General features: G+C 49.9%; 1 protein-coding gene and 1 non-coding gene across 8 annotated transcripts; one reads left to right on the top strand and one right to left on the bottom strand.

The window, feature by feature from the left end:
- Nucleotides 1-35: 35 nt before the first annotated feature.
- Nucleotides 36-26,617, top strand: ZNF580 (zinc finger protein 580). 7 transcript variants are annotated; one of them, XM_059904519.1, is made up of 5 exons: nucleotides 36-122; nucleotides 453-1,071; nucleotides 19,330-19,557; nucleotides 20,145-20,246; nucleotides 23,308-24,408. In XM_059904519.1, exons 3-5 carry the CDS (start codon nucleotides 19,460-19,462, stop codon nucleotides 24,020-24,022), a joined length of 915 nt encoding a protein of 304 aa, XP_059760502.1. In that variant the 5' UTR covers nucleotides 36-122; nucleotides 453-1,071; nucleotides 19,330-19,459; the 3' UTR covers nucleotides 24,023-24,408. The 7 variants fall into 7 exon arrangements, with proteins under 7 accessions (XP_059760502.1, XP_059760501.1, XP_059760506.1 ...); XM_059904518.1 differs by having other exon boundaries at nucleotides 73-331; XM_059904523.1 differs by lacking the exons at nucleotides 36-122; nucleotides 453-1,071 and adding an exon at nucleotides 2,385-2,650.
- On the bottom strand, nucleotides 5,850-5,956 carry LOC132354409 (U6 spliceosomal RNA). The gene has a single exon (XR_009499276.1). It is a non-coding gene; the product is annotated as a U6 spliceosomal RNA (small nuclear RNA).
- Nucleotides 26,618-26,658: the final 41 nt, after the last annotated feature.

The raw sequence follows: 26,658 nt of genomic DNA, 5'->3' as shown, positions 1-26,658 counted from the left end.
GGCGTGGCCTGGGCTGGCGTCAGCGCCTCGGCGCAGGCGCACTGGAGGACCGGCCGGGGCTTCCCGGGAGCCGGGTCTCCCCCTCCCCGGGGAGAAAGTGATGAATTTCTTCCTAATAACCTGTCAGTTTCCGCAGGAGACAGCCTGCGTGGGGCACTGGGTGGCTGCGAACTAATTCGAATTTCTCTTTTTAACCTGTATGAGTAAGCTCTGGCAGTCAGTTGACACTGACCAGAATTGAATAACCTTTGTTCTGTTTTCATGTTACACGTTTTTGTGGTCACCTCCTCTGCATGGCTCGTGATAACCTAGTGAGACAAAGTTTATGAATGTAAGGTTTTTAAAGTCCGTTTGCAGAAAGATATTCAGCAAACAGCAACACGGGTGGTACTGGGATTTATTTGCAGAAGTCCTTAGGTGGTGTGACGTTTGGGAAACGCTTTTTTTTTCAGCCACGCGCAATGGCATGCGGCATCTTAGTTCCCTGACCAGGGATGAACTCGTGCCCCCTGCAGTGGAAGTGCGGAGCCTTAACTACTGGACCGCCAGGGAAGTCCCGGGAAATGCTCTTTTGGAGGAAAGAGCCCAAAGACTGGTGGTTTTCGGCAGCACCAAGGACAGGGCTGAGGTCTTAGCCCTACAACTGTTAATTTCATGGCCTGGCTGCGTGACCTTGGAGAGGTCAACACACTTCTCTGGACTGTGCCTGCATTTTCTCACGTACAAAACTGTAGAGGGTTGTAAAACCTAATAAGAAAGAGATATGCAAGATCTTTGGAACAACCTTAAGTTGTTTTCTTGGAAGGGCAGGGTAGGAGATGCTGAACATGAAGGTCATTCCTAAATTCTCTGTTTCTCCTCCTTATGGGAACGTGATAAGATTGCATTTTCCTTTGCAGTTAGACGTGGCCATGTGATTCCCTTTGCCCAATGAACTATAAGTGAAACCAATGTGTGTCAACTTCAGCACAAGATGAGAGCCAGCAAGCGGTTCACCACTTTCCATCCAGGCTGTTCTGTGCGTGGGGATCTGTTGGGTGAAGTGAAGTTTCCATCAGCCTGAATTCCAGAGTATGTATCTACAGTGACCAGAACCTGATTCTCATCTTCCTTGGATATATAGCATTTAAAATGATCATTTGTTTGATTAAAGCCACTGAGCTTTGGGGTTGTTTGTTACTGCAGCAGAACCTATTGTATCTTGACTGATAAACCTAGGGAGTCTTTTTTTCTTCTTCTTTTTCTTTTTTCTTTTGGCTGCATTGGGTCTTTGTTGCTGCAGGTGGGCTTTCTCTGGTTGTGGCGAGCAGGGGCTGCTCTTTGTTGCGGTGCGCGGGCTTCTCATTGTGGTGGCTTCTCTTGTTGTGGAGCACAGGCTCTAGGCGCGTGGGCTCAGTAGTTGTGGCGCGGGAGCTCAGTATTTGTAGCGCATGGGCTTAGTTGCTCAGCGGCATGTGGGATCTTCCCGGACCAGGGATTGAACATGTGTCCCCTGCATTGGCAGGTGGATTCTTAACCACTGTGCCACCAGGGAAGTCCTAGGGAGTCTTTTCTGAATTTTACTTTGAACCATTTCTGTATACAAAAATTATTTGGAATCATATAAATGGCTCCCTATCCTCACTAATAAACTTAGAAGATTATACAACTTTACAGAAGCAGTCTAAGCCCTCTGTGTACCCCCCATCCATTTTCCTCCCTCCCTCCCCTAAGGTTATTAGATTTTGCATTTTCTGTTTATCATTCCCACGCATGTCTTCCTATTTTGCTACATATCTGATACAATGTGATGCCATAGTACATTTTTTCATTCTCCTGTTGAAGGTCATTGGGTTGGTTCCAATTTTTTTCCTTTTTATTGAAGTATAGTTGATTTACAATATTGTGCTAGTTTCAGGTGTACAGCAAAGTGATTCTGATATATATATATATATGCATATATACATATATATTGTTTTTTGGATAGAAATGTTCCTTTAAACATTTTTTCCATTATAATTTATTACAAGATATTGAATATAGTACCCTGTGCTATACAGTAGGTCCTTGTTGGTTATCTTTTTTTTTTTTTTGCTGCAGAAAGCTTTACTGTTTCCCTTTGGCCCAAGGCTTGGCGAGGGCTCCAGGGTGGTTAACAAGCTGCCCAGTGGCTGCAGAGAGAGGCTTCAGGGAGGAGCCCTGACCCCAGAGGGGCTCCTCACAGGCCGCTGGGCTCCGGGGGCTCCTAGTGGTGCTTGAGGCCGAGCCTTTGGGAGAGACGCTCGCCCAGCGCAGCCTGGGGGCCGGGCAGCCTGCGGAGGTTGGTCAGGTGGTCGCCCATCTCCTGGACGAGTTTCACCTGCTCTTCCAGGAAGTGGCTCCAGGAAGTCCAGAGGTGGGGTCTGCGCGGGGAGAGCCCCGGGCCTGCGGAGCCACAGGGCCTGGTGCGGGTGCTTCTCCGTCCGCCGGGCGGCTTCCGTGGCGTCCTGGGCTTCACCCACTGCTCCTGGGACGGCTTCGGCACGTCCTGGAAGCGGGCGCGGCCACAGCGCTGCTTTTGCCTTTTCCGGTGAGCTCGGGCCCTCCGGCTTCTCCTCGGCCAGTTCGCCAAACGATGTCTCACGCCCTCGCGAGCTGCTGCGTCGGGGTCGAAAGAGAAGCGCAGAGACGGGTAGGTGTGGGAGAGCGGCAGATGCGCGTTACCAGGCGGGTGACGGCGGCCTCCACCCGGCGGAGTAATGGTGACGAATGTGGGAGCTCATGCTTGGTCGGCAGTACGGAGCTAAGCTCAGAAAATGGTGTGGGCTGGTCCGGGAGGCCGAGGAGAGCTGAGTGGGTGGTTCAAGGTTGTGACTGGAGAAGAGCTTGGAGGGTGGTCAGAGTCTGGAGGAAGGGGCGCCCCTGGGTCTGTTCTGTCCAAGCGCCGTGGAAGCGAGAGACACATGCGTGGCCAGCGCACTGCCGGTTATCTATTTTATCTATAGTACTGTGCATCTGCTGACCCCATACTCCCAAGTTATCCCTCCTCCCTTTCCCCTGTGGTAACCAGAAGTTTGTTTTCTATGTCTGTGAGTCTGTTCCTCTTTTGTAAATAAGTTCATTTGTACTATTTTTAAAATTCCTCACGTAAGTGATACTGTATAATGTTTGTGTTTCTCTGACTTAACTTCACTTAATATGATCATCTCTAGGTCCATCCATGTTGCTGCAAATGGCATTATTTCACTCTTTTTTAGGGCTGAACAGTATTGCATCATAGATATATGATGGAATATATGATGGATATATGATGGATATATATGTGATGGAATACTACTCAGCCATAAAAAAGAATGAAATATATATATCTCACTTCTTTTTTTTTTAAAGTTTTCTTTTTTTAAAAAAAATAATTAATTTATTTATTTATTTTTGGCTGTGTTGGGTCTTCGTTTCTGTGCGAGGGCTTTCTCTAGTTGTGGCAAGCGGGGGCCACTCTTCATCGCGGTGCGCGGGCCTCTCACTATCGCAGCCTCTCTTGTTGCGGAGCACAGGCTCCAGACGCGCAGGCTCAGTAGTTGTGGCTCACGGGCCTAGTTGCTCCGCGGCATGTGGGATCTTCCCGGACCAGGGCTCGAACCCGTGTCCCCTGCATTAGCAGGCAGATCCTCAACCACTGTGCCACCAGGAAAGCCCTCTCACAACTTCTTAATCCCATCATCTGTCGATGGACGTTTAGGTTGCTTCCATGTCTTGACTATTGTAAATAGTGCTGCTATGAACATAGGGGTGCATACATCTTTTCGAATTTGAGTTTTCTCTGGATATATGCCCAGGAGTGGGATTGCTGGATCATATGGTAATTCTATTTTTAGTGTTTTGAGGATCCTCCATACTGTTCTCCATAGTGGCTGCACCAATTTACATTCTCACCAATAGTGTAGGAGGGTCCCCTTCTCTCCACACCTTCTTCAGCATTTGTTATTTGTAGATTTTTTTTAAAATTTACTTATTTACTTATTTTTGGCTGTGTTGGCTCTTCATTGCTGCACATGGGCTTTCTCTAGTTGAGGTGAGTGGGGGCTACTCTTCGTTGCGGTGCACGGGCTTCTCACTGCGGTAGCTTCTCTTATTGCGGAGCATGGGCTCTAGGTGCGTGGGCTTCAGTAGTTGTGGCACACGAGCTTAGTTGCTCCGCGGCATGTGGGATCTTCCCGGACCAGGGCTCGATCCCGTGTCCCCTGCATTGGCAGGAGGGTTCTTAACCACTGTGCCACCAGGGAAGTCCCTATTTGTAGATTTTTAATGATGGTCATTCTGACCAGTGTGAGGTGGTACCTGAATGTGGCCAGTTTTTGATTATTACAAATGATACTGCCATGAACATTCTTGCTTACATCTCCTTGAACCCACATGGGAGTTTTCTCTAAGTTATATACCTGAGAGTTGAGTTGCTGCATCAAAGAAAAGGAACATCTTCAACTTCCATCTTCAATTTGGTAGATATCACCCAACTGCTCGTCATAATATCTCCACCACCTACTAGCTGGGAAATCTTGGGTAAGTTCTTTTTTTTTTTTTTTAAAGGAACATTTATTTATTTATTTATTTATTGGCTGCATTGGGTCTTTTTTTTTTTTTAAACATCTTTATTGGAGTATAATTGCTTTACTATGGTGTGTTAGTTTCTGCTTTATAACAAAGTGAATCAGCTATACATATACATATATCTCCATATCTCTTCCCTCTTGCATCTCCCTCCCTCCCTATCCCACCCCTCTAGGTGGTCACAAAGCACCGAGCTGATCTCCTTGTGCTATGCGGCTGCTTCCCACTAGCTATCTATTTTACGTTTGGTAGTGTATATATGTCAATGCCACTCTCTCACTTTGTCCCAGCTTACCCTTCCCCCTCCCCGTGTCCTCAAGTCCATTCTCTATTAGGTCTGCATCTTTATTCCTGTCCTGCCCCTAGGTTCTTCATGACCATTTTTTTTTTTTTTTAGATTCCATATATATGTGTTAGCATATGGTATTTGTTTTTCTCTTTCTGATCTACTTCAGTCTGTATGACAGACTCTATGTCCATCCACCTCACTACAAATAACTCAATTTCGTTTCTTTTTATGGCTGAGTAATACTCCATTGTATATATGTGCCACATCTTCTTTATCCATTCATCTGTCGATGGACACTTAGGTTGCTTCCATGTCCTGGCTATTGTAAATAGAGCTGCAATGAACATTGTGGTACATGACTCATTTTGAATTATGGTTTTCTCAGGGTATATGCCCAGGAGTGGGATTGCTGGGTCATATGGTAGTTCTATTTTTAGTTTTTTAAGGAACCTCCATACTGTTCTCCATAGTGGCTGTATCAATTTACATTCCCACCAACAGTGCAAGAGGGTTCCCTTTTCTCCACACCCTCTCCAGCATTTATTGTTTGTAGATTTTTTTGATGATGGCCATTTTGACTGGTGTGAGATGATATCTCATTGTAGTTTTGATTTGCATTTCTCTCATGATTAATGATGTTGAGCATTCTTTCATGTGTTTGTTGGCAATCCGTATATCTTCTTTGGAGAAATGTCTATTTAGGTCTTCTGCCCATTTTTGGATTGGGTTGTTTGTTTTTTTGGTATTGAGCTGCATGAGCTGCTTGTAAATCTTGGAGATTAATCCTTTGTCAGTTGCTTCATTTGCAAATATTTTCTCCCATTCTGAGGGTTGTCTTTTTGTCTTGTTTATGGTTTCCTTTGCTGTGCAAAAGCTTTGAAGTTTCATTAGGTCCCATTTGTTTATTTTTGTTTTTATTTCCATTTCTCTAGGAGGTGGGTCAAAAAGGATCTTGCTGTGATTTATGTCATAGAGTGTTCTGCCCATGTTTTCCAAAAATATGGAACGCTTCACGAATTTGTGTGTCATTCTTGCGCAGGGGCCATGCTAATCTTCTCTGTATCGTTCCAATTTTAGTATATGTGCTGCCGAAGCGAGCACTGCGTTGGGTCTTTGTTGCTGCGCACGGGCTTTCCCTAGTTGCATCGAGTGGGGGCTACTGTTCGTTGCTATGCGCAGGCTTCTCATTGCAGTGGCTTCTCTTGTTGCGGAGCACGGGCTCTAGGCGTGCAGGCTTCAGTAGTTGTGGCACATGGGCTCAGTAGTTGTGTCTCTTGGATTCTAGAGCATAAGCTCAGTAGTTGTGGCGCACAGGCTTAGTTGCTCCACAGCATGTGGGATCTTCCCGGACCAGGGATCAAACCCGTGTCCCCTGCGTTGGCAGGCGGATTCTTAACCACTGTGCCACCAGGGAAGTCCCTCTTGGGTAAGTTCTTTAACCACTCACGGTCTCCAGTGCTTTCCTGGGCTCTGGCATTTGTGCCTTTGTGGGCTCCATCATTCCAAAAAGTATATTTAAACTTGTATGTTATATCTGTGTTGGTATAAAGACAAACATAAGCTAGGCTGGATTATATTCTTTTTTTTTCTGATTTCAAAATTAAAATGTTTTTCCTGGGCTCCTAAGAGTGTACTGGGCCTTAGGCATTGTATGTACCTGCTGTGTCTAATAGAAAGTCAGCCTTCTCCTTTGCCTCATCTGCAGAACAAAAATTATAATAGTATTTACTCAACACACTTAAGTGTTAGGTGCTATGAGGATGAAATGAGTCATTATACGTGAAGTGTTTTATGGCACAAAGTAGGCACCATGTATTAGCTACAATTGTTACCAATTTACACATCCACCACCAATGAATGGGCAATCCCCTTACTTGACATCGTTAACAATACTTGTCAAACTTAAATTTTTGCCAGTCTGACTTGTGTGAAATGGTATTCCACTGAGATTCTCTTTATTAAATGTGATCATTCACGGCACAGGGTTTAGCGCATGAAACTCATCCTCTGTTCTCCCTTCTTTGGGGGCAGAGTCAGTTTCATCTCCGCATCCACAGAGAGGAGGCATATAAATACCTCAGTGAATGTTTGGTGAATGAATGAACAGATGAGTGAATGAATAACTGAATTAATGGATATAGGAGATTGAGATATTGGGAATATTAATACTGAGAGTATGAAATATTTGAAGAGGAGGGCATAGTTCAGTGGAATGACCATAAGCTTTGAAGTCAGATGCACCTGGATCCAGATCCGTCTATCCACTTGCTATACAATTTTGGGCAAGTGATGTCCTATCTCACTTTGAGAGTGCTACAGTCTAGCATAATTCTGGGAACCAGATGGTGCTCAGTAAATGTGGATTCCTTGCCTTTTCCCCTCTTGTCTGTGACCCTCAGGGGCTGGCACTACACTAACAGTCTGTTGCATGACCTGAGGCTACAAGTCTGGCTACGTGGAACCACTAAAAAAATGGCAGTAAGGGTCTTGGACTTGGAATCAGAAGATGTTGGGTGGGGTGGGTGTTAGCCTTACTTCTTTCTGTCCCTGCCTTGAGCATGTCATCTCTCCTCTCTGGACTTGGATCTCCTGTCTTTTAAATGAATTGACTGATAGAGTTACCATATGACCTAGCAATTCCACTCATAAGTGTGTACCCAAGAGACATGAAAATATATGTCCACACAAAACCTTGTAAACAAATGCTTATAGCAGCATTGTTCATAACAACCGAAATGTCATCGACTGAGGAATGGATAAACAAAATGTGGTATATATCCATAAAATGAAATATTATTTGGCCACAAAAAGGAATGAAGTACTGATACATGCTACAACATGGATGAACCTTGAAAGTATTATGGTCAGTGAAGAAGCCCCTCCCCCCTTCCCTTTCCCCACTGGTAACCACTAGCTTGTTTTCTATATCTGTGAGTCTGGTTGTATTTTGCTATATACATTCATTTGTTTTATTTTTTATATTCCACATATAAGTGATATCATACAGCATTTGTCTTTCTCTGACTTATTTCACTAAGCATAATATTCTCTAGGTCCAGCCATGTTTCTGCAAATGACAGAATTTCATTTTTTTATGGCTGAGTAGTATTCCATTGTATATATATACCACATCTTCTTTATCCTTTTGTCTGTTGATGGACGCTTAGGTTGCTTCCATGTCTTGGCTATTGTAAATAGTGTTGCTATGAACATTAGGGTGCATGTATCTTTTAGAATTAGTGCTTTTGTTTATTTTCTGGATATATATCCAATAGTGGAATTGCTGGATCATATGGTAGTTCTATTTTTAGTTTTATGAAGAACCTTGGTACTGTTTTCCATAGTGACTGCACCAGTTTACATTCCCACCAACAATGTAGAAGGTTTCCTTTTTCTCCACCATTATTACCATACTCATCATTTGTTATTTGTAGATTTTTTTGGTGATAGCCATTCTGACAGGTGGGAGATGATATCTCATCATTTTGATTTGCATTTCTCTAATAATTAGCCATGTTGAACATCTTTTCATGTGCCTGTTATCCATCTGTACGTCTTCTTTGGAAAAATGTCTATTCAGGTCTTCTGCCCATTTTCTGATTGGGTTGTTCAGTTTTTTGATATTGAGTTGTATAAGCTGTTTATATATTTTGGATATTAATGCCTGTTGGCCAAATCATTTGCAAATATTTTCTCCCATTCTATAGGTTGTCTTTTTGTTTTGTTGATGGTTTCCTTTGCTGTGTAAAAGCTTTTAAGTTTATTAAGAGAGGGGCAAGATAAGGGTGTGGGATTAAGAGATACAAACTATTTATAAAATAGATAAGCAACAAGGATATATTGTACAGCACAGGAAAATATAGCCATTATTGTGTAATAACTTAATGGAGTATAATCTGTAAAAATCCTGAATCACCATGCTGTACACCCGAAACTGGCATAAATCAACTGTGCTTCAATTTTTTTAAATAGTGAGTGAAGCTGACACAAAAGATCACAGTTTATTATCCCATTCATATGAGGTGTCCAGAACAGGGAAATCTATAGAGACAGAAAGTAGATAAGCGGCTCCTTAGATAAGCGGTGGGAGCCGGAGTGGAATTGAGGGAGTAAGAAAGTGACAGCTGAAGGGCACAGGGTTTCCTTCCGAGGGGACGCAACGTTCTAAGGTTGACTGTGGGGACCCTGCACATACCTGCGACGAATTGTACACTTTAAATGGGTGAATTATATGGCATGTGAGTTAGATCTCAGTAAAGCTGTATTGAAAAAAAGAATCAGCTGAGGGGCTTCGCTGGTGGCACAGTGGATGAGAATCCGCCTGCCAATGCAGGAGACGTGGGTTTGAGCCCTGGTCCGGGAAGATTCCACATGCCGCGGAGCAACTAAGCCCGTGCACCACAACTACTGAGCCTGTGCTCTAGAGCCCACGAACCACAACTACTGAGCCCACGCGCCACAACTACTGAGCCCACATGCCACAACTACTGAGCCTGTGTGCCACAGCTACTGAGCCCATGTGTCACAACTACTGAGCCTGCGAGCCACAACTACTGAGCCTGTGCACCACAACTACTGAGCCTGTGCTCTAGAGCCCATGAGCCACAACTACTGAGCCTGCGCACCACAACTACTGAAGCCTGCGCGCCTAGAGCCTGTGCTCCGCAACAAGAGAAGCCCCCGCTCGCCGCAACTAGAGAAAAGCCTATGCACAGCAATGAAGACCCAGTGCAGCCAAAAAATAAATAAAATTAAATCTTAAAAAAAAAAAAAGAATCAGCTGAACATGATGATCTTTTAGGATCAACCTCTAAGTGATATTTAAAAGTTATAAGCCTATATAATAGGTGTATGCATGTTCACTATGTGATTCTTTCAACTTTTCTCTGTGGTTGAAAATTTCTGAGACTTCCCTGGTGGTCCAGCAGTTAAGACTCCGCACTGCCAATGCAGGGGGCCCAGGGTTCAATTCCCTGGTCAGGGAATTAAGATCCCACATGCTGTGCGGTGTGGCCAAAAGATTAAAAAAGAAAGAAAGAAAAAGAAAATTTTCATAATAAAATGTGGGGTGGAGAGAGCTTATAGACGATTTTTTAAATCTGATTTTTGAAAACGTCAAATCAATCCCATGGACAATTCTTATCAGACTGTAAGCTCCCTGAAGGCAGAGACCACGTCTGTATAATTTCCTGTTGCGTCTCCAGCACCCACACTCGTGTCTGGGCATTCAGTACTGAATACAGGTATTCAGTAGCCATGTACTGAATTAATGAATCAATACATAAGTGTGTGGATGAATAAGAAGATGGTGACTATGGCTGTCTGAAGTCCTAAGCCAACAGTCATCCTTAAATTGTAATCATCCTCAAGCCTTCCTATTGGGTCTGCAGATTACAATAATACTGACAATAATAACTAGTGTGTGTTTATTTATTTATTTTAAAATGGTATATGTGTTCACTCATTCAACAAACATTTCTTTTTTAAAAAAAGTAATTAATTAATTGATTTTTATTTTTGTATTTTATTTGAGTCTCTGTTGCTGCGCACGATCTTTGTTGTGGCCAGCGGGGGCTACTCTGTGTTGTGGTGTGCGGGCTTCTCATTGCGGTGGCTTCTCTTGTTGCGGAGCACGGGCTCTAGGCGTGCGGGCTTCAGTAGTTGTGGCTCGCGGGCTCTAGAGCGCAGGCTCAGTAGTTGTGGTGCACGGGCTTAGTTGCTCCACGGCATGTGGGATCTTCCCGGACCAGGGCTCAAACCCATGTCCCCTCCATTGGCAGGCGGATTCTTAACCACTGTGCCACCAGGGAAGTCCCACTAGTGTTTACTGAGAACACACTGAGTGTCAGAGCAGAGTCAGATCCAGGTTTTGTAGGGTGTGAAGCTTGTACAGCTTAGAAATACAAAAATTAAAATACAAAAAAAGGTATACAAGAGAACATTTATTTAGTATGAGGAAATAAGTTGCAGCCAATTACAAAATTCAAAAGGTGACAATTACCACGCACAACCCCCAAAACTGAAAAGCACATATCGTATAGATAGCATTTTAATTAGTTTACTACCTGATTTAGCTCTATAATGCTTTCCCTCTATTTTCTTTGATTGGCTTTTTATATGACAACAATATTATAATACTTTCTGTAGAGAGAATAGTAAGATTATCTGATCTATAATGTGATTGATCAAAACATTTCTTTACTATTAACTTAAGAGACTTTAATTTCAGATTCACAGTTTTTTAGTATTGTTGTCAAGTTTGGGAAAATTCTAAGCAAGTTTCCTTCACCTGTGAATTTAAGGTTGCAGAGTGTTGCAAGTTTTTTTTTTTTAATATGTTATTTATCCTTTAAAAAACTGTTTAAGTTGAAGCATAATTGATTTACAGTGTTGTGTTAGTTTCAGTTGTACAGCACAGTGATTTGGAGATATATATATAGATATATAGATATATATATATTCTTTTTCAGATTCTTTTCCCTTATAGGTTATTACACAATATTGAGTAGAGTTCCCTGTGCTATACAGGAGGTCCTTGTTGGTTATCTATTTTATATATAGTAGTGTGTGTATGTTGATCCCAAGCTCCTAATTTATCCCTCCCCACCACACCTTTCCCCTTTGGTAACCATAAGCTTGTTTTCTATGTCTGTGGGGTCTTTTTCTGTTTTGTATATAAGTTCATATGTATCATATTTTAGATTCCACATATAAGTGATATCATATGATATTTGTCTTTCTCTGTCTAACTTACTTCATTTAATATGATAATCTCTAGGTCCATCTATGTTGCTGCAAATGGCATTATTTCATTCTTTTTTATGGCTGAGTAATATTCCATTGTATATACATGGCCCATCTTCTTTAGCCATTCATCTGTCGCTGGACATTCAGGTGCAAGTTTTTTGTGTTTTTTTTAAGCAGTGACTAATCTTAAGTACTCTTTGAATTGTCAACACTCACTACCCAGGGAAAGCCTTGTGCAAGTGAGAAGCCTTGGAAGCTTAAGGTTCATTAGCTTCATGGTGAATCCACCTCTGCAGTTATGCTTAATTACTTTTGAAGGAAAGAATTACATCTGCTTTGCTATGTGTTAAGGAGAATCCTTGTAGATCGGGTTGGGAATCAGACTGAAACCTGGATGTGATGGTCCTGCATGCCTCTTTCAGGAGCCTTGCTGTTACTATCTACTTCACCTATTTTAAAACAGAAAAACCACTGAGGTTCTGGGAACTGGGAACCAGGAGACCCTGGCTTGATTCCCATTTGGTTCCTGGTTGACTAGTTTTGAGCCAGTTCCTTCCCCATTCTTGGACTCATTTTCCGCAGTCTGTGTAAGGAGGTGGGCATTTCCCGATTTCCTTGTCTGTCTCTGACACTGTCGGAACAAAGATTAAAGGAGAGACAGGAAACTCCTATAGAGAGTGATCCTTTTGGGATCCCACTTATTAGAGGTGGGCCCAAGCGCATATTGGATCCTTCCTCTCTGGGCCTCGTGTTTCCAGCCAGAGCATTTTCGCAGAGGGCCTGAAATGGGCCGCTTTAGCGCAGGGTCACCCCTTAGAAGTGCGGGGTCCCTCCTTTGCAGGGCCTTCCCTAAAAGCACTTCCCCATTGACAGCCGTTTCCGCTCGGCCTGACCAGAGAGGCAGCTCAGAGGACGGATCTGATGGGCGCGGGGTGGGGGGATGGGGGGGTGGGGGCGCTGATGGCCGATATTGTGGAGTTTAGAGGAGGAGCACGTAAGTAGAGAACTAGGGAGAAGGGGGACCATGGAGAAGTTGGCGGTGGATAGAGGGGCCAGGGTGGGAGGCAAACGAGAGGCAGCGTGTGGGTAGAGGGGTGGGTGGGGGGGGAACCATAGAGAGGCTGGCCGGGGCTAGAAGGGCCACGGCGGGCGGGGCCCGGGGGGGAAACGAAGGGAGGTGTGTGGAGGGGAATTGGCCTCCGAAGGTGGGAACTAAAGATGCAAAAGGGAAGATCCTCTGGTCGAGGGTTGGGGGTTTTGGCGCGTGGTGTGGGGTGTCGGGCCTCCGCGTCTCGCTTAGTCGCTACCACCGTGCCCTTGAGCAATGAACTCCCTCTCTGCGCCTCAGTTTTCTCACTGAAAACTGAACGGATTAACCTCTTAGAGAAATTAAATAAAATCACGTATGAAGGTACCTAGCATAATAATGTCTTTGCACGGACAGTATGTAACACGTGGGAAGTAATGCTAGTATTATTTTCGCATGTTGCCTCCTTTCTGCAGCTCTGAAATTCTTGAGGGCATTAAAATCAGGCATTTGAGCCTTAACACCAAGATTTTGGAGGGATTTCTCAATCCGCACCGCCCCTTCCGTAGCTCAGACCTCGTTCTTTCTCTTGTAGATTTCAGCACCAGACTGTTCCATAGTCCCCCAGCTTCCACTCTCTAGCCCGCCAACATAAGCAAACAGACCTTTCAAAAATTTGGAACTAATCTTGTTCTTTCCCAGCTCAAAATCCTTCCACGGCAAGAGGGCTTACCGCAAGACAGAAATCCCAACGCCTCTGCCTGGAGTTGGAAGCCTTGCATGTTGTAGTGCCCGCCAAGCTCTCCAGCCTCCTCTCTCATCATTTGAGACACACAACGGGTGTCTCACCCCCATTGAAACACTCGCACTTTAATTTCTCCAGGCGCCAGGTCTTAGGCTGGTCTTGCTGCCCAGAGTAACCTTTCCTGGGGGATCCTGGCCATTTTTTCAGGCCTTATTTCCTCCAGAAAGCAACCTCTGACTCCTGCCTACCTCGGGCTCCCAGGCTGGGTGAGGCACCCCTTCAGGCTGCCAGTTCCACCGGAATCCCTGTGACGCCCTCACATGATAGTTCCCTGACTAGCTGCAGACTCTCCTGTGATGCCTGCAGCACAAACTCCACGTTCTTCAGTCTGGTCCTTGTTGTCTCCAGTCAGCATCGCCCCTGGCTGGGCACATGATGCTTAGTCACTCTGAAAGAAGAATAGTTGGGCTGTTTTCTGTCCTGGCTTTTGCCCCTACTTTTCACTCTGCTTGGAACTGCATTCACTGTTCCCAAGCCCTGGCTAACTCTCTTGTCCTCCAAGACTGAACTCAGATGTCACCTCCAGGAAAACTTTCCAATTATTTTTCTTTTAGTTTTTTGGCCTCACTGCGCAGCTTGCGGGATCTTAGTTCCCCGACCAGCGATGAGCCCGTGCCCCTTGCAGTGGAAGCGTGGAGTCCTAACCACTGGACAGCTAGGGAATTCCCAAACTTGCCAATTCTATACTCCTCCCCCAGTTGGGTCATGAGCCCCTTCTGGCCCCCTGGAGTGCCCTGTCATTGCACTTATGGCCTTACATTGTAGCTGCCTGTTTGTTAGTTGGCCTCCTCTAGATTTGTCTTTGCAATATGGTAGTCACCGGCCATGCATCGGTATTGAGCGCTTGAAATAGGATTAGGCCAAGTTGAGATGTGCTGTAAGGTGGCAGTTGGCCACTACTAGCAAATACTGTTTTGAGAATGGCTGGTGGTGGCCTTGAGTCGGATGCAGTTCGGAAGATTCAAGTTCTCAGTGATGCAGGAACGTGTCTGAAACCACATCTACAATGGCCACCCAGCTCCATTTTGGATGCCTGAACCATGGTGACTCCATTTTGATATTTTTTTCCTTTCACTTATTTATTTTTTAAATTAATTTTTATTGGAGTACAGTTGCTTTACAATGTTGTGTTAGTTTCTTGCTGTACAGCAAAGTGAATCAGTCATAGGTATACATATATCCACTCTTTTTTAGATTCTCTTCCCATCTGGGTCACCACAGAGCATTGAGTAGAGTTCCCTGTGCTCTACAGTAGGTTCTCATTAATAATCTATTTTATACATAGTGGTGTATATATGTCAATCCCAATCTCCCAGTTCACCCACTCCCCGCATTTTGATTTTAAATGTGTTCTTTTCTTTAATGGTTAACGCAGCTGTACAGTGTACATTTGACAGGCCATAAGACAGGCTGTTCTGGTTAGCGTAAAGTTCAAGTCAAATCATGTATCAGCCAGAAGGACTTCCCCATACCTCAACATATGAAAATTTCTTCCATCATAACTTACGTCTCGATATAGAAAAATAAAATTAAAAGGAAAAACAAAGAATGGTGGCCTCTCCATGACAGATGGGGAAACTGAGTCACCAAACAGGGAATGGTGTCACACAGTGTTTTTCAGATTTCCCTGGAGAAGGGACTTCCCTGGTGGACCAGTGGTTAGGACTCGGTGCTTTCACTGCCTTGGACCTGGGTTCAGTCCCTGGTCGGGGAGCTAAGATCCCACAAGCCTGTCGACCAGAATTGGAATCCAACTGTTTCTAAGCTGCCTCGTGAACATCTGGTGTTTGCCATGAAATCCGCATGGAATGCCTAATCCTTCTAGACAGTCTGTACTGAGGCAAGAAGGGGCTCTTCATGACTTTACCGGGCTCCGTGCGGGTGGGAGCTCGGAAGCCCAGCCTTCTGGTTTTTCCTTGCCAGCATCTACAGCTAGCCTTGAGGGCTGTTTCACACTCAGGCAACTCTTTCCCTAAACTTCTTTTAGCTTCAATCCTGTAACTCTCAAGGGCCATAGAACAATTTCCCCATAATGAAGACATTAGAGTTTTTTTGTTTATTTGTTAGTTTGCACGGTGCAGCAAGCGGGATCTTAGTCCCCCAACCAGGGATCGAACCTGTGCCCCGTGCAGTGGAAGCACGGAGTCTTAACCACTGGACCGCCAGGGAAGTCCAAAATGAAGATATTGGGATGAGAAAGTGTAAAGACCTCCCCGCTTTAGGATTTAGGATGTAATCCTGGCTCTGGCACCCCCTTGCTGTGGGACCATCAACGTCTCAGTAACCTCTCTGGGCCTCAGTTTCCTCATCTGCGAAGCACCAGGACTGAATTTGAGACAGCTTCTTGTTTGAAGTCCTCTTCTCGGGCTATGTAAGATTCTTTAGGGACCCTGTCCGTCGTTGAGTTTGTCTCCTGAATGTCATCCCTACCTGCTTCTCCCAGGTGCTAAGGTGAGGGCAGACATTTCAATATTTTGGTCTCTGTCGCCCCCAGGAGGCTTAGGAGAGTTCCTTGTCGCAGCAGGTATGCAATACAGATAACATTTGTTGCCTCTAAGGTAGAGAAAGTCAGGGACTACCTCGGTCTGGTTGGCTCATGGTTTTACTCCCGGAAGCTGGCGTATGGGAGACACTAAACAAATATTTGTTGAATGAATGACAGGGATTCAGGCCAGCGGAACAGAAGGCACTTGGAACCCTTCCTTTGAGGGTTTGTGTTTCCGGCCGGAAGGCTTTCTCATGAACCCCATCCCTCTCCTGGATGGTCTGAGCCCTATGGCTCCACTTAGGGCTCGCGGAAGGTTTAATCTCTTCGCCTCTTGCATCCCGGGATCAGACTCTCGGGAGGCCTCTCCTCATAACGCACGGACAGCAAAGGCCATGCATGCCTGGAGGAGGGGTCCAGGAGCACGAGGACGGGTGGGCAGCCGGGTGTGTGTGTGTGTGTGTGTGTGTGTGTGTGGTAAAGACCGGACCCGACTGACCCATTGCGGGGACGATTGGGAAGGATCGAGGAGGTTCGTGTCGGAGGACCCCTCGGGAACAGAGAAAAGGCAGAAACCAGGGAGGCCTTGGTGGGCTTCGGAGAGGGATGGTGGGAAGGTGGTGGAGTGGGTCGAACACAGACTCTGGAGGTGAGAGACTTCTTTCTGGGCGGATGGAAACACTTAATTGGTGTCGCAGGACCAGCATGAAAGGAAGAAATCTTGGATCTGGGCAGAAAAAGAAACTCGGGGAGTTTGGGGGAGGTCCTAGAAGAGAAGAGTGATACCCTGATGGGGAGGAATGGAGACAAGGGAAAAGGACACCCTGCCCACCAGGGGTTTGAAAGAGGAGACGGAGGGCAATATAGTAAAGCATGGGTCCCACAGATTCTGGGGGCGTGTAAGACGACTCTGAGTGCACATCATAGGAATCGATTGACAGATGCAAGAGGCCTGTGCAAATCCCGGGAGCATGGAGACGTGGTAAAGAATGTCTAGGGTTTGGGCACATGGAGAGAGGCCCATGCAAAGTCCCCCAGTCCCTTGGAGAGATGAGGGGCTTAAGGAGTAGGGGGTGGAGGATGACGTAGGTAAGCAAAGATTGGGGGATGCAGAGAGGTCCTCTGGTCATCTCAACCCTTAGCTTACCTCTCTGCACCTTCAGTCAGTGCAGTTTTTCCTTCCTTTAGCTGCTCCTCTGATTCAAGGATGACCGTGACTGGGACTTCCCCGGCGGTCCAGTGGTCAAGACTCCGCGCTTCCACTGCAGGGGGCGCAGGTTCGATCCCTGGTCAGGGAACTAAGATCCCGAATGCTGCGCAACGCGGCCAAAAAAAAAAGGATGACCATGACTTTATTCTCATCAACTGTGGGTTCCCCAGTCCCAGTCAAGTGCTCCTCCTACAAGTTGGCCCTTCCTCCTCCTCCTTTTTCTCTGGGCCTTCAGCCTCTGAGTGGACGGGCATACAATACACCTACACATACACAGTGCGAGTGGAGAAGCCCAGTGACAAGCAGGAAGTTTTGCCCAGCGTCCAGCTGTCCCGAGTGCCTGCAGGGCTTCCAGAATGCTGTCCGTCTCAAGGCCTATGGCTTCTCACATCCGGTCATCTGGTGCTTCATCTCGGAGACTTGTGGCAAGGCCTGCAGATGACCCAGCAGTCTTTGCCAGCCTCAGCTCATCCGCCGGGCTCCCTGTACCTGTCCCTTCTGCTCCCGGCGGGTCAGGCTTACCAGGGAGCTGGCGCAGCACGTCCTGGTGTGTTAGGGCAGACTGAGTCTGCTCCTAACATGGGCGCAAAACTGATACCTTTGGGGAGCCACGTGCTGGGAATCTTTCCCAAGTTGCCAGCGTCCAGCTTGAGAGATGACGGTTGCAGAGCTAGACCCTGGCATCTCTAGTGGACAAGGCAACACCCTTTTCTGGGCTGTTCTGGTTAAGACTGAATGATCTCCAGCCTTGGGGTGTGCTGCAAGTCTGTGGGTGGCAGGGGAAGCAGGAGAAAGTAGCAAGAAAGATGCCCTCACCTCCCAGGGCCATTACTGGTCTCCTTTTCCCCTTTAGCCTTACCCAAGAAGCAGGCACCCTGGGTTTTAACTGAACCGTGTGGGCTTTGTGACTGGTGGGTTCACTCTCTGGCCTTAATAACCCATTAGAAAACTAGGGATGAATTCTCTCCTCCCTGTCAGCGGCCAGATGGTAGCCAAATCTGCTGAGACATCTGTGTTCTTGTCTGGTTCTTCTTTGTTTCTTCCTCTCAGTTTTAAAACTGGGAATGTCCCGGGATGCATCTCAAACTCAGTCACCTATTTTGTCCTCACCTGTGCCCCCAAGCTCAAGTGGTCACTTATTGATCACCACACACATCCTACTGTGGCTTGAGGAAGCAGCTCAGGGTGATGCAGAAAGAGATGGGCCAGCTCCCATCACACTTCTGCCCCGTGTGCTTACAAACCTGTAAGAGCCTGTTTTACCTCGGGTAGCATCGTGTCCTGCACTCGGAACTCTGCCCCTAAGTGTGTGGCCCCTGTGGGAAGGCATTCATGTGCTCCAGCAACCGCAGCCAGCACCGGCTAACCCACCTGGGGGGGGGCGGGGAATGACCACTTTCCAGGGGTTGGCCCAATGCATCCCGGTGTATTCATCAGGGCAGGACTTCCTGGCTGGCTGTGGAGACTGACACCAGGAGTTCAGGTGTCCTCCAGACCTGGATATCACTTCCCTCCACCACTTCAGCCCTGTGGAGGGATTGGCATCGTACAAGCCAGCCCCGACTAGCTGTGTGACCCAGGGCCAGTGACTACCCCTCTCTGGCCTTCGTTTTACCACCAACACGGAGAATGATAGCTGACTCCACTTTCTTGCCATGTAACACATTAAATCACAAGGCCTGGGTTTCCTCAGCTGTCCCCCGGGCTGGATAATTCTGGCTCTTTGTCTTTGCTGTGTAGCAGCCGACCAATCACTAGCCCTTTCTGGTTTCGGTTCCTATTTGTAGGTAGACGTTCTATTTTCTTTCCTATTGAAGACAGTCTTTCTTATTTTAGAACGACTAGTTCCTTCTCCAGCCCAGAAGGATAAAGTGACTTTTTTTTTAAAATGTGGAACTTTTTTTTTTTTAAGTCTTTATTGAGTTTGTTACAGTATTGCTTCTGTTGTTTATGTTTTGGTTTTTTGGCTGCCGGGCATGTGGGATCCTAGCTCCCAGACCAGGGATCCAACCCGAACCCGCACCCCCTCCATTGGAAGGCGAAGTCTTAACCACTGGACTGCCAGGGAAACCATAGATAAAGTGACTTTTAAAGAAAAGTCACAACTTTTCGGACAAAAAGCCATCCCTTTTGTCTTCCCTCCCTCTGTATCTACCACGTCGCCAATGACTTTATATTGGCTTTCCCCCCGTTATTGCAGAGAAGTGAGGCGGGCAGACACCCGGAACCGTTGTTCGCGGGTGTTTGTTTCCCGCCGGGGCGGATTTCTGGGGCCGCGTCTGGCCGAGAAGGAGGCAGGAGCGGGAGCCGTCTCCGGGCTCTCCGAGTCCATGACCCCGCGCGGCGGACATCCTGGGGCCGCCCCTCGAGCCGCTTCCCACCGCGCTCGGACCCGAGAGACCTCCGCACCGCGAGCCGGCGCCGGGAGGTAGGCGCTGAGCTCCGGGCGACCGGAGAGGCCCGAGCGGTGCGTCCGCTGGGTCACTCGCTTAGACTCGCGGGCGCGGGGTGGAGAGGCTTGGAGCTGGTGAATTCCGGAGAAAGAACTTCATCTAATCGCCCGTCTGTCCTCCCCTCAGCCTCCCAAAGTGTACCTTGACCCTCAATCTCTCTGGAGGCCATGGGCCCCTCCCTCCCTAGGGTGGTGCCCGCCCCTAAGCCGGCCCCCTCCTCTTCCTCCACCCCCGCCATCCCCATCCCGCGGCCTCAGCCCGCCTCTCAGGGACCGTCACCTGCTCAGTGACGGGAATGGTGTTCCCTATACGTGCACACGGAGGAGGCCCCCTGGCTGCAGCCCAACCCCCACCCCCACCCCCCCCGCAAGGCTTCAGTTGTCCCCAGTGTTTTCAGGTCTTCAAGAGATGCCGGCACCGCAGGAACTACAGCATCTCCCACTCAGAACTCCGGCCCTTGGTCTGTGGCAAGGCCTTCAAGCGCCCCGGCGAGGTATCGCTTCATACGCCAGCTCCGGTTGGGTCGGGCTCACACGTGCCCGCCGTGTTGTGGCGTTTTCAGGATGCCGGGCAGCTGGCGCAGCACGTTCTGGACCACTTGGCTGGAAGGAATTTCCTGGACCGTGGAGAGACTGCAGGAGCTGCACAGAATCTCTTGTTTCTGGTACAGAAGGTGGAGGCTGGGGTTTTGGCCTCACTGTTTACTTGCTGTGTGACCTGAAGCTGCCTCTCTGGGCCTCAGCTTCCTCATCCTGAAATAGGGAATGGCTTGTGGTCCCCAGCCATCCTGGCCAGGGGTGGGAAGCAGGAGTCTCTTGCCGAATCCCTGACGCTGCCACAGCCTCTATTTATAGCCTGAGATAGATCACCATCCCATTCTGGAACTCAGTTTCCCAATCTGTAAGATGGGATAGAATGAAACATCCTTATCAGGTGAGCTGCAAACTCACCTAATACGAAGGTAGCAGCTACTGCTCCATCACTTCTTTATAGCAGCTCGTGGTGCCTGCTGAGACAGGTGCAGATAACGTTCGTTAGTTTTGATTCTTTTTTAATTGCAGGGGTAGGGCTGGAACACAAGTGAGGTGGGAGCCTTTCCTTTGCGGGTGTGAGTTATTGGCTGGAGTGCTTTCTTAGGGGCGCCTCCCTAGGTCCCATTAGGGGGCCGTAAGATGCCATGTGGGGCTGGGATGAGGTGGATTGGCTAGGCCACCTCACGAAGGGCTTCAAATCCCAGGCTGAGGAACCTGGGGACTTGGTCCTGAGGGTCATGGGGGCCGTGACAAGATTTTGTGCAGAGATTACATATGAGACAGCTGTGAGAAGAGTGTCAAGGAGGGTGGGGGCAGTACTGGGGACCAAGATACCAGGGAGAAGGCTGGTGCAGGGGACCTGGGCAGGAAGGAGGGGCCAGAGCTGGGGCTTGGGGAGCAGAGCGGGACATTCAGGATGAGGGAGGGACAGAACTTGGTGCCTTCTGGCTTTGGGGAGTGTAGAAGTGGGGGGGCGGGATGAGGACGTTAGAGGTTCCAGACTGGTTGTGGGGCTTCATCATGATCCTGTCCCAGGAGAGAAGCAAGGCTTTTTGTTTTGGTGGGGGGAGATAATGCTTTACCTTTGGACGGGGTGACTGCATTCATTCATTCAACCAACATTGAACCGAGCCCCTACCCTCTCCCCAGACCTTTGCTAGGTTCTGAGGGTAGAATGTTGCCTAGGACAGAGCGGGAAGAGCAGGCAGTAAAGTAGCAAATCCAGAAACGAGCAAGACCCCTACGGACTGCAGTATGAGATGCGGAGGGAATGGCCTGACCAGACGGAGCAGGGCCTCACCTGCTCACCTACTTGAGCTCTGATACAACCAGCAGCGCTTCAGTGACGAAGGATTACTCGAGTTGAGACCTGAATGGCCAGAAAGGGTGTGTGCTTGTGAGGGGCTGGGAGGAATATTCCAGAGGGCAGAACAGCAAACACAAGGCCCTGGAAGTGGGCCAGGTGGGCTGGGCGGCACTGTGGTGATGGCGGCTTCTGAGTTTTATTCCAAGTGCCGCAAGGAGGGTTTTAGGTCAGGTGATGACATGATTCTGTGGGTTAGCGTAATTATACTGCTGCAGTGTTGCCATAGAGAGAAGGAACTGGGGGGTGGGGAGGCTGTCATGGTGAGCTGGGGCGGTGGCGGCAGTGGGTTGGGGAGAAGCATGAGGTGCTTGCAGACAGTGGCCATGAGCTCTGACTCAGGGGTCAGTTAGAAGCACGTGCTGTCCAGCGGATGTATGAGCTCAGTCCCAATCACGTGACCTCTCGGAGCTTCTGTTTCCTCATCTATAAAATAGGCATCCGCATGGCACCTCCCTCCTGGGTCTGCTCTGAGGATTCAGTGCATTTAGCGATGGCTGGCACCGTAGGAAGGGCCGAATAAACGTTGGTCCTTGTCATTATTTCCGGAGTTGGGTGTGGGGCGGGGTGGGGCGGGGTGGGGTGGGCGTGGCTCTCATGGACAAAGCAAGTTTCATGGGTCTGAAACTCAAGAAAGGGATCTGGGTGGGAGATTCCTGTGGTAGTTGTCTGTGTAGCCCGGGATCTGTGTTGCCCCCTGGCGGACATTTGGCCAAGTCTCTCGTCACAGCTGGGTGGGAGTGAGCTTGAGGGGTGAGAGGCGGTGCTCCTGGCCTCCGAAGCGTGGGGGCCGGGCATGCTACCCCACATGCTCCAATGTACAGGGCTGCCCCCCGTCACAAAGCGTGCTCCAGCCCCGGAATGTCAGTAGTGCCAAGGCTGAGAAGCCCGGTGTACACAGGTGTACTTACCCCTTTAAACCGGGCACACCCTCTCAGTTCACCAGTTTCCACTCTCCCTACTGCCCCCCACCCCATAAAATTACAAAAGAGGAAGAACCTCTAGGACAACAGTTTCCAGTAGTGAGCCATGCTTTAAAAAGTGAAGAGGAACAGCTGAAATTAATTTAATAACATACTTAACCCAGTCAGTATACCCAGAGTATCAACATAAAAGTCATTCATGAGATACTTTACACTCTTTTCATACTCAGTCTTCAGAATCTTTTAGATGTCTTGCATTTATGACACATCTCAGTTCAGACCGGACACATGCCAAACGCTTAAGAGCTATGTGTGGCCAGTGGCTGCCCTTTAGGACAGTACAGTTCTGGAGGATCTTTAATCGAAGCCTAAGGTCACAGTTGTTGGGTCACTTGGAGGTTTCTTGAAGGTTTTCTGAGAATGCTTTATCAGTTTCAGTTCACTGTTGCCCCATCTAGAGACTTTTTTCTATAGCTGGCAATTTGTGTGTGCATTTTCTGGCTTTTAAAATATTGCCCAGTAAAACATTAAGACATATCTGTGATCCAAACCAAATATAACTGTGCCCTCTCTGGCCCGCGGGTCTCCAGTTTGCAACTGGTTGAGGGTGGTTTAGGAGCTGTACCGGAAGGTGGGCAGCGGTTAGCCACCTGTGGCTATTTAGATTTAAATTGAGACATGAAATACCATTTAAAATTCAGGTCCTCAAGCCCTAGCCACATTTCTAATGAGCAATAGCCTCACGCGGCTGGTGGCTGTCCCAGTGGACAACGCGCAGATGGGAGAACTTTTTCATCATCCCAGAAAGTTCTTTTCGGCAGCTTTCTCAGACGCACCTCTGACCAAGCCGGGGTCCTTGGTCTGGGCGCGACCCTAACGCCGGTTCTCTCCCTTCTGTGCCCCCAGCTGCCTCCCCTCCCCAGCTGCAGCGCCGCCCCGCTCTGGTTCCCCCCGCGCCACGACCTGCTCGTGGACACGCGCAGCATTCGCTACTAGTTCACCGCGCAGCTGGAGGACGAGCTGCGGGCGCCCCCCGGCGCTGCACTCGACGTTCCAACCTTACGCGTGCGCCGCCTGCCCCAGGCCTTCCAGCGCTGCGGCCACCTGGCGCGGCCCGGCGCCGACCGCCGCACTAGGTTCCGGATCTGGCCTGGCTGCCCTGCCCCGCTCTGGTCAACGCGCTCCTGCACCAAGACGCGGCCGCCGGACCTCGGTTTCCTCTCTGCGCGCGGGAGCCTCGGGCCCACCGCGCTTTGTGCCGACATCACCCAGACGCTGTCGCTGCTGCTCCTTGCGCCTCAGTCTCCCCCTTCCTCGATGGGAAGAGCCACTCTTGCCCACCTCTGCATCTGTCAGGGTTTGGCCCTCTCGGGCCCTCGGTCTCCCCACCTGCCCGATGGGAAGAGCCATCCTTGCCCACCTCTGCATCTGGCAAGGTTTGGCCCTGTCTGCACCTCGGTCTCCCCATTTGCCCAGCCGACAGAAACTTCCCTCTTCCCGCCCTCTGCCTCGTTTGGAAGGGGATGCAGGCGGGTCGGCCGGTGGGAAGAGGACGGATTGGGCGCGCCCGTTCCTTGTGGGACTTCGGGCAAAGACAGCCTCGCCTAGCCTCGTCTACTAATCAATCTCTGTCCCAGAGAACGAACTGTTCCCGTAGGGGATGGGAAGGGAGCGGGGGGCAGGGGGCGGGCTGTGTGGTTCCCGCGCCCTCGGCCCCTCTTCTCTCTCGCGATCCCTAGATACTCAAAAAAAGCGGGCCGTTAGAGCGGCGGGCTCTGGGGCGGCGGAACCTTCCTTGCGGCGCGCGGGTTTCCGGCCGGCGCCCTTTCCCAGGGACGCCGCCGCCCCTCGCGCCCCCGCGCCCCCCGCGCCCGCGTCCCCGTCCCCGGCGCCGCCGGCCCGGAGCTCCCCCAAGCCTCGGTCCCGCCGCCGCCGTCACTCGCGAGGGGAAGCCCGGGCCGTTCGGGACCTCGGCTTGCTCCTCCGGACCCGAGAGGCCACTGCACCGGGTACGGGGGCCGGGATGGAGGGAGGAGCCTGGCTCCGGGACGGCGTGAGGCCGGGCAGGGCTCGGGGAGGGGGCTGGTAATAACGGGGGTGGGGGTGGGGCTGGGGCACGGCGGGGAAGGAGCCGGGGCGCGGGGGACAGGCAGGAGGGAGTGCGGGAGCGGGGGGGGGGTTCCTGGGGGCGTAGCGGAAAGGGGGACACAGGGGCCCTGGGGTTACAGAAGGAAGCGGAGCAGAGAAGCGGGGTGGAGGCGCTGTGCTGGGTACAGCAGGGATAGGAATGGGGACATAAAGATGCCAGATGCATGCAGAAGAGAGGGAGAAGGGGGCTTGGGAGAGGGACTCCGGGGCCCTGGTGTGTGTCACGGGGAGTGAGAGGAGGCCCCGAGGGGTATAGAGAGGAACAGCAGAGATGTCAGTGGCTTATACCTACGGGCTGGGGAGAGAGAGGGACCCTTGGGTGGAGATGTAGCAGGTGGCAAAGTTCATGGGCCGTGGGCTACGTAGAAGGCCGGCAGTTGAGGCGTCGGTAGGCATACCTGAAATTTCGAGGACAGGTTAGGTAATGGGAGAGGAAGTTGAAACCTTAAGGTGCTAAATGTAGGAACAGGATAGAGGAGCCCTGGGTGAAAAGTGGGGAATTGGGTTAGTGGGGCTCCGGGGATGTACCTAGAGAGGAAATTAAGAGAGGCTACAGCCGTATCCAGAGATGGGAGGCCTCCCAGGGAACCTAGTAGGGATGGAGATCTAGGAGGGTCTGGAGGCCAAAGAAAGGCTGCTGCGGTGGTCCTGGGGGGAGAGGATGCAACCTGAGCCGGGGCTGGGAAGAAGAGGAAGCGACCCATTAAAGAAATTCTGGAGGCAAGAGCCCTGGCGTGACATGAAAGAGGCTATGAAGATGTAAAGGGGGAAATAGAGTTGGATATTGATTGGCTTTTGGGGTGAAGGAGGAGGGAAGTGGCTGGGTGAAGCTCTCTGGTCCAGCTGGGGGAAGCTCTCTGGTCCAGCTGGGGGATGAGAGGAGGACCCGGGAGGAAAGGCAGGTCGGGGCGCTGAGATGTTGAGCTTAGTTGTAGAAGCCCCTGAAGCTGCTTGATGCAAGTAGAGCGATCTGACCTAGAAGCAGTTTCTTTTTGTGTAGGGAAGGTAGGTCAGTGGTACAGAGAGGGTAACAAGCAGTGAGAATTGGTACACTCTCCCCAGGAAGTGGCGATTTTAACTTCTCTCCCCTCCGCCGCTCCCAGCTGCCGCTCCAGATGCTGCTGCTGCCGCCGCGGCCACCCCACCCTCGGTCCTCCTCTCCGGAGACCATGGACCCGCCGCCCCCCAAGGCTCCCCCTTTCCCCAAGACGGAAGGTCCTTCCTCCACTCCTTCCTCGGCGGCGGGGCCCCGACCCCCGCGGCTGGGCCGCCACCTGCTCATCGACGCCAACGGGGTCCCCTACACGTACACGGTGCAGTTGGAGGAGGAGCCCCGGGGCCCGCCACAGCGCGAGGCACCGCCGGGAGAGCCAGGCCCTCGCAAGGGCTACAGCTGCCCTGAGTGCGCCCGGGTCTTTGCCAGCCCTCTGCGGCTGCAGAGCCACCGCGTGTCGCACTCGGACCTCAAGCCCTTCACATGCGGCGCCTGCGGCAAGGCCTTCAAGCGTTCCAGCCACCTGTCGCGGCACCGTGCCACGCACCGTGCCCGCGCCGGCCCACCGCACACCTGCCCGCTCTGCCCACGCCGTTTCCAGGACGCAGCGGAGCTGGCGCAGCACGTGCGCCTCCACTAAGTTCCAGACCCGGCCTGTGCTGCCCGGCCCCTCTCTGGGCCATCACGTCTGACCCACACAGCGTCACTCCCACACACATTCCCTTACTCCGCTGAGGTTACTGCCTTACCCTGTGCCTCAGTTTCCCCAACTATCTAAAGGGAGAAACATTCCTTCCTTCCCTCCCTCTCTAGCTGTGTGATGTAGACCAAGTCGTTGCCCCTCCCAGTGCCTGGGAGCCAGTCGGAGCCCAGTTTCCGCCCAGCTGTGCTGTGTGAGCCTTTGCAAGCGGCGTAACCTCTCTGAGCCCTGGTTGTCTGCTCCGAAGTGGTGAACGGTTGTTGTCTGCGTGGAAGATTTGACAAAAGAGCACGGGCACGGTCTGGCTTATTTCTGTGTTGCCCCATTTCCACCCACCACCTTCACCCTTTACTCAATAAACATTCCGCACTCCATTTTAGGGCTCTTATTTGCGTATGGGGCGATGGGGGCGGAC

This window comes from Balaenoptera ricei, chromosome 19 (genome assembly GCF_028023285.1).
Source record: "Balaenoptera ricei isolate mBalRic1 chromosome 19, mBalRic1.hap2, whole genome shotgun sequence".
Lineage (NCBI taxonomy): Eukaryota > Metazoa > Chordata > Mammalia > Artiodactyla > Balaenopteridae > Balaenoptera > Balaenoptera ricei.
Note: the sequence above shows the minus strand (reverse complement) of the source record. Positions and strands in the feature narration are given on the sequence as shown.

Coding starts and splice junctions, on each gene's coding strand:
- ZNF580 (XM_059904519.1), top strand. CDS start 19,460: ATGACCCCGCGCGGCGGACATCCTGGGGCCGCCCCTCGAGCCGCTTCC. Junction 19,558..20,144: donor CCGCGAGCCGGCGCCGGGAG/GTAGGCGCTGAG, acceptor TGGCGTTTTCAG/GATGCCGGGCAGCTGGCGCA. Junction 20,247..23,307: donor CACAGAATCTCTTGTTTCTG/GTACAGAAGGTG, acceptor CTGTGCCCCCAG/CTGCCTCCCCTCCCCAGCTG.